This window comes from Sceloporus occidentalis, unplaced genomic scaffold (genome assembly GCF_023333645.1).
Source record: "Sceloporus occidentalis isolate IW3139 unplaced genomic scaffold, rSceOcc1.0.p SCAF_5, whole genome shotgun sequence".
NCBI lineage: Eukaryota > Metazoa > Chordata > Lepidosauria > Squamata > Phrynosomatidae > Sceloporus > Sceloporus occidentalis.
The window spans coordinates 24,704,259-24,716,540 of NW_028316985.1; the positions used below are offsets into that span (position 1 = coordinate 24,704,259).

General features: G+C 39.4%; 1 protein-coding gene across 5 annotated transcripts in view; it reads left to right on the forward strand.

The window, feature by feature from the left end:
• Positions 1 to 12,282, forward strand: part of BRAF (B-Raf proto-oncogene, serine/threonine kinase) — a 69,954-nt gene that overhangs the window by 25,507 nt on the left and 32,165 nt on the right. For 3 of the 5 annotated variants that reach the window (XM_089527885.1, XM_089527888.1, XM_089527889.1), the window contains exons 6-10: positions 1,269 to 1,417; positions 2,981 to 3,100; positions 5,850 to 6,009; positions 7,365 to 7,401; positions 9,196 to 9,315. In XM_089527885.1, coding sequence (XP_089384011.1) covers positions 1,269 to 1,417; positions 2,981 to 3,100; positions 5,850 to 6,009; positions 7,365 to 7,401; positions 9,196 to 9,315 — 586 coding nt within the window. The remainder of the gene's footprint in view (positions 1 to 1,268; positions 1,418 to 2,980; positions 3,101 to 5,849; positions 6,010 to 7,364; positions 7,402 to 9,195; positions 9,316 to 12,282) is intronic. The other 2 variants (XM_089527887.1, XM_089527890.1) reach the window with 1 other exon arrangement.

Sequence of the window (12,282 nt, forward strand, 5' to 3'; positions counted from 1 at the left end):
TCAAAAAAGAAATATGTGAGAGTCAGTGTGGTGTAATGGTTAGTAGAATGGATTAGAATTTGTTCCTTGTTGCCACTGTGCTGTGTAACTCACTGGTTGACCTTAGACCATTCGTTTCTTTCAGTCTGGCCTACCTCACAGAGTTGTTACATAAGAATAAAATGGGTTTTTACAGACAGCTGTAAAGGGCAGCTCTATACCACCCCTTTGAGTGCTGGATTGGGGCCACGGCAACCGCACTCCATGACCCCAATCTGGTGTTTTTCCAGCCAGAAAAGGAAAAAAAGGCACTCTTTCCACTACAGTGGTGGTTTTTCCACGTTTCTATGGCACAGCATGTGTAATCGAGCTGCAGAAATACTGTGACACTGCCCACTGTGTCGTTAGTGGGGTGGTATGACACCGGTTTGGGGCAGCATTGGGGTGTGCATATGCCATGCCCCTACACCACCCCGAAGCTGGCATTTTTTGCTGGTCTGCTTTGCCCCTTAGTGAGTGCTAAGTCTCATGGGCTTCAAAGTTACAAATGGATCCCAATCAAATGTGTTTAAAGTTGTTTTTAAAATCTTTCAGTAAATGAGAGCTCTATTTAGAGGCTGAAGCCTTCAGAATTCTGTGTGATGAGAAGTAGCTCTAAATAACACAGAAAGCCTAAGCACAGAGAAGGATCCCTACTGCAGACTCGAACCTTCCAGCATGTGAAAAGTGGCAGAACCAAGCAATGGTCATCATGGAGGAAATTGAGTCCACAATTGTATGAATGCCTTAATGCCTGAATAGGGCTTAACTGTCCCTGAAATCTAATTTAATTGAGGTACCCTGAATGTGCAATTGTTGTTTCTAAACCCTGAACCCATTTTTATAAAGTGCCTCTTGTTAAATGGCAATCGAAATGTAAAATAAGAAGTTGTCAGACTGATTGCCTTAAGGCAGACAACCAAGTAGAGGGGAGAGCAATCTTAATTCTCCTGGCGTGGAAGAAAATTGGGCTAAAACCCCACAAATATTTACTTAAGAATCTTTCTTAAGGCACTTGTGCTAAATATGCTCTAAATTCTATTAATAGCATAGTGAGATGTTTTTCTGCTCCTTTAAACATTTAAAAGCAGAGTTGGAATCTTAACAATCCCTGTATTTGTAGAGTAATTGTTTCCTGGTTAAATCTGACTACAAGGAACTGAAAATTACCCTCCTCGGTGAGGTGATGCTGCAGTATCAGTGGGTCCAAGAAGGTGTGGCTTCTCATAACTCTTCTTTTCATGGCATAGGTGAGAAAGACTTTCTTCACTTTAGCATTCTGCGACTTCTGTCGAAAGCTGCTTTTCCAGGGATTCCGTTGTCAGACTTGTGGATACAAATTTCACCAGCGTTGTAGTACAGAGGTCCCACTGATGTGTGTGAATTATGATCAGCTTGAGTAAGTAATCAAAGTATCTTTGGCTTCAAAGACCCTGGAGCTTCAGATGTTAATAGATGCAGGTGGAGAAGCTTGTCCATAAGGATAACTGCCAGTAGTATATTGAGTACACTGGTATGAAGTGGGGGACAAGAAAGCCCATCACTATCTTTTCTTATTCTGGAAAAGCTTTACATATGGCCCATTCTGCTGCATCCTATCTAGTTGGTTATCAGTTACCCCGGTCAAAATGGTTGTGTCTGAACTTCATGTGTACTGACACTCAGTTGCATTGTGTATCAGTTGTCTTTTGAGTCTCATTGTCTAAAGTAAGATAATAAGTTTGGGAAAGGATTCCAAAGAACTAAAAATAGCTATGCTGTTGTAATGGATGCTGCAGGTTTAAAATCTACATGAAATACCAACTGTAAAATCAGCTCAGTTGCCACAATTTGGTCCCAACAGCTCCTTATTAACAGAATGTTAACAGTAGACATCTTATCCTTGGCAATGGAACAGTAAAAGCAAATTAATTGCATAGAGTAACCATCCTTTTGTCGGGTGAATGTTTTTAGCTAAAAACTGGGGGGTTAACAAACAAAACCTTTACTGGTATTTTTTCTTTGGCTTAATCATCATCAGCATATGACAGAATATTTAAAATGGGCCAAGACCATATATTCCTTTTATTTTGCCTCCTTCCTTTTCCTTTGCAAGGGCAACTCCATTGTATTAAAAACCTTGTTCTGTTTCAGTGGAGCCATTTTAAAGACTTGTTCATAAGGCATGAAAAACCTATCAATGTACAATTTCCAAGCAGAATAGTTTTTTGTTGGCTTCTGCATTTTTAAAAAAGGGGCAGTTCTAGATTGCCTGTCTGCGTTAAGACGTTGCCTTTTTAATATTACCCTCAGAACAACTTTTCAGACAATTAACTGTATTTTAGAGCAGAACATAGATGTTATGCTTGTCAAAATGTTAGGTGTAGTAAGCACTATATAAAATTGGTGTGATGATGAAGACAGTGATGATGATTCTATTGCTGAAAATGGTATTCCTCTGTTTAGTTATATCTGCTACCTCTCCCCCCCCCCCCACCTCCGAGTACATTTAGCCACGTTAAGGTGATGAAACATGGTGCATTCCTTTGCTGGTGGAAACAAATGTGAGGAGAGAAGGCGAGGAAATGCAAAATGTGAAGAATCATTATATGTATAAATGAGGCCAAATGCTATGGGAAGAAAAGGAGGAACATGATCTGAGGTCCCTTTTTTGGCAGTAGCCCATTGCAAGTGTAATAATTTAATTTTTCATCTGTTGAACTGATGAGCAGGAAATGTCTTAGACCCAGTAAAGACCAGTTTTCTCTCATTTTGACCACACCTCAGAAATCATTTGTTGGGATTAGTGTTCCCAACCACCAACAGTTAAATTTCCCATTTACAGTACTTGTAATCAGATTGCAGTATCTTCCAGAGCTTTTCCATCAGAAGATGTATTATTTGACATGAAGTATTGTCTTCCTCTGAGTATTAAAACAGGCATTTTTCCCAAGTAAGACTTGTTTTTGTCCTTACCTCACAGTTTGCTGTTTGTCTCCAAGTTCTTTGAACACCATCCAATATCACAGGAAGAGGCCTCCTTAGGAGATTCCACCACAGCATCTGGGTCATACGCTTCAGTGGTCCCCTCTGATTTGGCTGGGTATGCTATTAAATCCTGCTGTTCTAATAACACTGTGTCTGTTTAAATGTTTGTTTTGGTGATTCAGAATATGGCCTAGCAGCTCAGCTTAACCTAGCTGTGGTTTGTAAGGAACCAAAAAGGCTCCCATGTATTCGTGATGAGGAGTTCTTGCATTGGCACAATATATATAGATATAGAATTGGGACGTAACTTTGTGTTACTATTTGCTTTGGGCTATATTAAAATATTGATACTGCTGCTTACCTCTTATGCTACAATCAGTATATCTGACCAAATTCAGCTCTGGCACAGCGAATTCCCTCTTTCTTTGAAAAAAGTCTGAGTTGAAATAAAATGAGTTTGTGTAGCATCAATTTGGAGCTAGGTACAATGGAATTGAGGGCTAGCGTGGTGTAGTGTTTTGAGTGTTGGACTAGGGCTCTGGGAAACCAAGGTTGGAATCCCCCTCTGCTTAGCCATGAAACCTGCTGGGTGACCCTGGGCAAGTCACATTTTCTCAGCCTCAGGATGATAATGGCAAACCACCCCTGAAGGAATCTTGCCAAGAAAACCTGGTGATTCGTTTGCTGTAAGTGGAAAATGACTTGAAGATACACAACAACAGCAACAAACAACGAAATTATTTTTATCATATTCCACATTTTGCTCAAAGTAAAGATTGGATTTTTTGTGTGGAATGGTGGATTGAATCTGCTCTTGCACAGTATTTACCTTTGTGATTTCTGAGCACCAGAACAGAATGGCATATGTTAAAATGCATATGAAAAAATAACTTGCTTTCTTATTATGATTGCATTGGGTTCTTTCTCTTCTCTCCCCACTCCCTATTTTGTTAATGGGTGTGGATTTAGATACGGTCCAGTTTCTTCCTTCTCAATGATAGGGCTCATCATTCACTTGTTGGTGGGACCTCTCTGAAACTGACCAGGCAAAACTGAGCACAATTTCTTTTGTAGAGCATTGTATATCAGCAGGCTGGGATAATCACTCAAACTATGGCATCTTTTAGTAGTTTAGTGTTTTGGAGATGTCTCCCATGGAGCATTTACCAGTACGGAAAAATGCAGCATCACCACGCCATTGCAAAAACTGGGCCAGTTAATCTTACTTTTAGCCTAGAACATATAGAATCTTTTGTTAAACACTGATAATGAAAGACTAGTGTGTGTGACACAGTTATATGTCCCACTTGTGCCAGAGAAGGAACTCTCCATCTTGCACAAGCAAAAGGAATCCTATAACTAATGCCTGTGAAGACTTGAGAGCAGGTGTTAACACTTAAAATTTGGCAACCACACAGATATGTTCATGGCAAGCTCTGAAGCATCACAGATTCAATATCTGCCACAGGGACTGCAGTCTGTTTATTCTGAAGTCATGCTAAAATGAAACTGCATCCCAGCTGGCAAACCTTTTGAGAATTATTTCAGCTCCATTGTCTCAATCAGCAAAATCACCACTTATACCTCCTCTGTCAGATTCGGAGTTGCAGCCACCAATATTTAATGCTCCCATCAGTTTGTATTGATTCTGCCAGCCTTAAAATCTTCCCAGTATGCAAACATAAATATTAATCAGAAGAGACAGTGGCAAATTGAATTTGTTCAATTTGTATAATTTCCCTTTTCTTTCTGAAGGAAAAAAGTTTTTGCTGGAGGAAGGGGATTCACATTATGCTTTGCTCTGCCATACAGGCATTGACATCTTGCCTTAAAGAAAATCTAATGAAAAATTAAGGAATAGATAGGTTGATGATCTGCATCTGTGGATATGTTACTGTTGGTTCTGCTGGACATTTTAATAACATTCAGTAACATCACACATGGTATCTCTCTGAACATCCAAGCAAAGACAGACTTGATAAGAACAATTTTACAGTGGTTTGAGACTACTGTTGGGCTTAACTTTGTAGTTCAGTACCTAGGTGGTAACTGTACAATGCACCCGCGCCATATGCAGGTGCACTATATGTGGCTTTCAGCTTACGCTGAAGCTGCATGACAAAAGAATGAAAGGCATGCACGCCCTGCCGCACCACGAGCACGAGCCCCATTACGGATCCCTTGCGTAAGGTAAGGGCCCACTGTAGTAAGAAATACATTTGCCTGGATTGAATTATTGCAACATACTCTGTCAGAAGCTACCTTTTGATAAATGATAGGATCACGACCCTTGTGGTCTCTTCCAACTCTATGATTCTACTTTCATTTTACAAGCAAGATTTAAAAAAGGGGGAGGACACCAGTTAAAGATAAGGAACAGGTAGATGGATAGGCTGAATCTTGCACTAGTATCAACACTCATGGAAGCATGGTAGCTGCCTAAGGATTCAAATGCTGATGGCAGTCCTGCCTCAAAAGGCAACAGGCTGTGTAGAAGAGCCTCCACAGTTGATCATAACAGATAAATAAAACAAACAAACAGCTTCATTTATATACCGTGTCACACTGAACTAACAGTGTCTAAGCGGTTTACAACTGTAAGCTAATTGCCCTCAACAATCAGGATACTAATTTTATCGACCTCAGAAGGATCCAAGCCCGAGCCAAGCTTGAGCCCTTTTGCTGGTATTGAACTTGCAACCATATGGTTTTGAGTGAGTGGCTGAAGTACAGGTGTTTAATCACTGCACCACCAGGGCTCCTCAAGGTCGTCATATGGGTGGAGACAATATTTTTACTTTCTCTGTAAAATAATTGGAGAACCTGCAGACCTTAATTACATTTTTATGCTTTTTCATTCTCAGGCCACCAGTTCTCCCTAGTCCTTCTCCTTCAAAATCCATTCCAATACCCCAGTCTTTCCGACAAGGAGATGAAGACCATCGAAATCAGTTTGGTCAACGAGACCGCTCTTCATCTGCACCCAATGTGCACATCAACACAATAGAACCAGTCAACATTGATGTAAGTTGTAATTTAAGCTTATTTTTCCAATTAGAGTGTCTCTTTCCTTTTCTTGTATCACTTCAGGCAGGGGAGGACAAGAAATGGTCCCTAGATTTCATCGAGCCTCTGAATCCTTTCTCCTTACTCATTCAGCAGAGACCACTTGGCTTTTCTGATTCTTTCAAGTTTGAGGACTAGGTTGATGTGAGAGATTTGTCTAGGGAGTGCTCTGAAAGCACATGATTGTCTGCTGTTGAACTTGAATGTGAAGGCCCTGTATTGAAACCATATATAACCATTCTGAGTGCCTTGGAGGATGAGGATATTTGTTAAATGGACTAATGCAGTTTCTGGAACATCCATTGCCAGTCTCAGGTTGGCAAATTCATCTGTGTGGTATTCCTCTTAATAATCATGCTGAATCTTCACCACTCTTGTATAAAACCAGAAATCATGTTAAAGGGAAGTTTGCATATTTTGTTCTTAACTTTTCATCAGCCTTGTGCTAGGCTGGCAGATGGTGACCATGACTAAGCAAATGGGTGAGTTGTTGTTGGTTCCTACCAACCCAGAGCATTCAGAATGGAAGTGATAAATACAAAACTAATCCTCTCTCAGCTTAGCTGGCATTGTTGAGCAAATTCTCCTTAAGACAGTTTTAGACCTGCTGTATGCATACCTGTGACAAGAACAAATTTAAATTGGAACATTCCCTCCATAAGTATAGCAATTTCTGTAAGACAAAGTACAAGATAGCTGGTGGGAGCCCTTGTATACAGTCCCCAAGAGTTAAATATTGTATTTTTATTTTTAAGGGAGACTACAGGGATAGCAGTTGATTAGGTATTGTGAGATGCTACTCCTACAGCATCCTCCAAGATAGTATTAACTAATGTTGTCATTTCTGCTTTGCTTGATAGTTTCGTATTACTCAGAAGCTTGCTACTTGTCCATTAATGGAAGTTGGTCCATAAGCTAACATCTCTCTTATTTAACACTGCTAATTGATTATCACTGTTTTCCCTGTACCTCCGATCAATAGTCTTCACTTTTCCTCCCTACTCTTTAGAACATGTTTTAAGAGTATCTGTTAGAGCAGAGCATATATTTGGCATCATTCTCCAAGCTGCTTCTTGACAATTAGATTGACAGACCCCCGCAAAATCTGAAGCAATCATATTTGCGTGCACATGTATTGGCAGGCAAGTGATCGTTTTGTGAGTTAATAGTAACGCATGCTGTATCTACACAGCTGCTGTTAGTATGCATTTCTAAACTATATCATATTTCTACTATGTCCCCTATCCTAATAGTGACAAGTAATGTCAGTAATGCATGAATAAGGTGCATACAGTTTTGTTTTTGGTTTGTAGGACTTGATTAGAGATCAAGGGTTTCGAGGAGAGGGAGGTAAGTAATTTTGTTCTCTTGCATATAAAATGCATTGCTTTGCCTCCTCCCCTTTATACTACCTCTTTTTACAAAATACAGACACAAAGAGAAATGTAAACATAAGCAGTGAAATTTAGCAACACTTGCCTGTCCATGTCATTTAGCATTTGTCTGATAGAAGTTCCAGTGATTCACATTCCATGTGGGCTAACGGGAGGGGATGATAGCATGCAAAGTGGTAGCCAGTGTTTTTTCTTAATAGGTAACCAAAGATAAAAATAGGAGATAAGAGACCTTCAGTTTTATCCTGCTTGGCCTTCCTTTTGTCCTACCCCCCCAACTGTCATCCTTCTATCTTGATACACAACAAAGGGCTATTGTCTAAGGGCCTGTAAGCCAATGCCATTTGACAACAAGCTACCAAAGGCCATTCTTCCCTTAGAGTAACCTGAGGAAATTCTTCTGACATCCTAAACAAAGCACATCCATTAAAGTTAAAAAAGAAATGGGTACTCCTAGGCTACTCATCTTCACCACATCTGTAATTTTCCTGGTAGTAGTAGATGCATGTATTCAACTAGTTGATGATAAATCAATTAAAAAGATTTTGAATGACTTCTAAAAGATGCCTCCTACTGAATATGGCAGCAGACTTGAGTCCACCACCCCATTACTTTTTTATGTGAGTTCCTACAGAAGTTGCAGGTAGTATGCAACAACTCAAAAGAGATATTTCCTTCTGCTTACATCTGAGAGAAGCAGTGGTAAGGTCTGCTGCCAGTGTACATTGCCTAAAAGCAAAGTATGATTTTATCTCTAGAAATATTGTTTTAATTTTTGCTTGTAAATTTAATTGACTACTTAATTGGCTAATTCACCAAGGTATCTTTAATTAAACAATAGTGATAAGATTTACCAGTTCCACCTACTTGCTATTTCAAAGATGAGTATCAGATTTAGGTTGCAGCAAATCTGAATCAATGTCTTATGAATGGGTCCAGTTCTTTGCAGAGATAAAGTTCAGTAGCAAAAGCTGTCACTGTATATATGTGTATTTTTTCCCCACCCTGTGACATACATGCCTTTGGTGGATGCTGCTGCTACTGCTGCAAAATCTGTTTGGGGTGAAACGTCAAATGCTAACAGGCTTCAAGTGTTCATTAAAGCTTTTGACTTGGCTCTTCATCATTTGAGCGTGCAGAAGGGGCTTTACCACGTAACAAAGGAAAGCATGTGTCCTTAATCAGCTGGCATTTTTGCTTTCCATGGCTTCCTTTATGATTTTTTCCCTCCTTTTTAACCCATTTGCCTATCACTTCACTTTACTTAAGAGTAATATTGTCTGAGTCAGGATTTTGCTTCCCCCGTGTCCTCTCCTATCCCCATTTTACATCTAGTGAGCTGGCTACTACTTTGCAAATTTGGATCCAAAGTGTGATCTAAAACCACGAACCTTGCCAAATAATACATTGCCCATTTTGAGTACCATGTATATGTGGGTAGCTGTGGCTTTTGAACAGTTTTGCCCATTCTGTCCAACATTTAACTGTTGTGTACAATTATGTCAGTTTAAAACATAGTCAATTAGCTCTCTGCTGGGCATCTGATATGTGGCAATTCCCAATTTTTTGAGCATATACTGTTCTTTTTTGGGGAGGGGGGAATTAAAAGGGCAAATGGGGGTTCGCCCCTGCAAAGTCATAAACAATCTATGCCTAGGAGTCAAAGCACCTTAGTTATGTCCCATGACTTTCATTTCTTCTGTGTGTCTGTCTTCCTGTCTCTGCCTGCCCGTCTCTTTCTCTCTAACAGCCCCTATGAACCAGCTGATGCGCTGCCTTCGGAAATACCAATCCCGGACTCCCAGTCCCCTCCTCCATTCTGTCCCCAGTGAGATAGTGTTTGATTTTGAGCCCGGCCCAGTGTTCAGAGGTAGTTGGGCTCTTCTTTCTCGTTTTCACCCAAATCAAACTAAATAAAACCACAGATGCTGTTTGTGCTTCACCCTCACAGCGTGTGTATGTAAGTGTGTGAGTTTATCAAAACACTGTCGGGGGTTTTGTTGTTCTTGTTGTTGTTGTTTTGGCTTGGCCTGGCTGGAATGCTTTGAATGTGCTTTTTTCACTCACCCATTTTCACTTACCCTTATTAAACTCACAGATTATTCTGTGATGGACATCTGACATAAATCTTCTAGAGCAATACATTATAGATATGAAATTTCTGTGCTGCCTTTAAAAATGTCGCTTGTCTTAAGGTTCAGTTGCACTGAATAGGACAGATTGTGTATATATTTAAAATCTGTGGAAAATGTTATGTGCTCCAAGGAATTCCTCTGATTAGGGCTGCCAACTGATGCAAGCAACATATTGTGGCCTGCTCCTGTCTATATAACAATAGGCTGATCTTCCCAGAATCAGCAGGTGAAGCTTTTTCTGGCATGGAAATAAGATTTTATGCTGCTTCAGGGTCTACAGATCAATTTGCTATTAGTTATATGAGTGAATTTCAATACAGACATTGGCAGTCTTACCCTGGATTCCAGAAGAACCATTCTCCTGTGCTTGATCTTAAGTGTTTTGTAGATTTTAGCAGTTTGATAAATATTCATAAATTCTCTGACCACCAATTTTAACTTCTCACTTCAGAAAGATTCCTCAGTTAACACTGTCTTTCAAAGTAACATTGCAAGGTACTAACAGTTCTGCTGGAAATTTAATTAATTATCTGGTATATGATTTATCCTGATGATATGTTGGAACTGTGACTAATCTGGAGACTAATGGAATGTATTACAGTACAGTGCAGACATTTATTCAATTGTTTTGTGCACTAAAACCTAAGAAATTTCCCTTAGATCAGTGAATGCTACTACACATAGGGTTATAGCCAGACTTAGTCATATTTAGAACTGATAATTAGAATCATTAGAGCTTCCTGTAGTTACAACTAGTGGCCTGTTGATTTCTGCATGTCTCAGAAATGTAACTAGGGAGATTACTGCACTATGCTCTTATGGTGCTGCCATTCCACTTTTACTTCTCTGGCTGCTTCCTGTTGCATTCTGGATTTGCAGCTTAGGGAGGGGTATCTAGAATCTCAGCCAGAGAGCTCTTAGGTCTCACTGAACTACAAAACTCAAAATGCAACAGGAGACAGCCAGAGCAGTAAAAGTGGAACATCTGCACTATAAGAGTGTAATGCTGTAACCTACCAAGTCTGGAAGCAACTCAAATTTTATAGGCAACATCAGGGCCATGGTCCACTACAGAATAGCATGGTCCACTACAGAATAGAAAGACTCTTCTTTCTGATACACAACAATGCACAGTTTGTACAAAGAGAAACTTGTGAATTCTGACCACTCTGCAGAGTCCTCCCCCATCTGTAGTAAAGGGTAGGTCAATTCATTAGTACAATAAAAGTAACATAACAAACTAAACAAGAATAAAAACTCCTTAGATGTAGTTTCATGTTCTGTGATACAAAATAAGAATATTTTGGTTTATAATGAAGAGTGAAGAATCTATAATTGTCTAGCAGTGCCCCATTTCCCTAGCCTAGCCCAATACCATACATTCTGATGTAGGATTAACATTTTATTGATTGCCCAGTGTCCTGTTCCAAAATTTAATTTATCATTTCCTCCAAAGCATCAGGAGACCATCTCGGACAAACAGTGCATAGCTTCTAAATGTCACTTAGGTGATTTGGAAATAGGGGGGAAATTCCATTAAAAACTATCTTTCATTAGATAATGTCAGCCTTTAAATTGTGTTAATTGTATCTTTCCAGTGGTGGTTTTACACATTGTTCCTTGCCCCCAGTATAGAACTAAATAGTTTCAATAAAATGTGTGATCTGGATATACTCAAAAGGATACAGCAGGTTCTGTGTTAGAGATTGGAAGGAAGGGCAGATTGAAAGGGCAGACTTGAAGATCGCAAATAGGCTTTTAAGAAAGCTTGAAAAAAAAGTCACTGTATTTTTCCTGAAGTCTGTGACTGGCATGTGCTAGTCACCTATCAGATCTTGTATCATTCTTTGCTTTGTGAGAGTTTGGCACTAAAAAGCAGTTTATAAATAGTCTGAGATAGATGCATGCATGCAAAGCTTAAGGAACATAATTATATATTATATATTACAGGAAATTAAACCATTTAATAAAAAAGTAAAGGGGCTAAAACAGAGGTGAACAAGGGCTACCTATCGTGCTACAGTAGTGGTGGGTGTGTTCTATAGTTCAAGAAGTGTTTTAGTCCCTGGAGCCAGTACAGCCTGCACAAGTCTCCCCGCCCCCCCAGTCACATCTGTTTTTAAAAAAAAAATAGAGGAGGGAGAGGTTTGGGGGAAACAAGATGCAGGGATCCCATGATAGATTTTAAAAGAGAATGCTCATTTTAGATACTTTCAAAATAATTTTGATGCGAAAAGCTTTTCCTATTCTTTAGGATTTGCAAGATAAACTCTCACTAGTCTGCTAAAACGGCAATCCTAAACATACTAATCTTAAACACTAAATACCTGCAAGCTTAAATTATACTATAGTCAGTTTTTATTGATCTCCTTCACAACTACCTGATCCTCAAATCTTAGACTTCTGATACTGTTGTCTAGGCAATTTCTGCTTGGCTACTGGTACTTTGGCTGAACTTTTTCCAAATGCAGAACTCTTGCTCCAAACAAGCAAAATATACCATGTCTCTGTGTGCCATCATAGTATACAGAATATCTGAAAAGTTATTGAGACACAAAATACAGCACTTTATAGTTTCTTTGTTTCATACCATTCTGTTTAAAGTTCTGGAAAATATTATTTGCCCAGTTATACAACAGGCTTTTTAGAAAAAATCATCAGCTTCACTGCCATTGTAGAACTGTGTTGATTTAGGTCTGTTT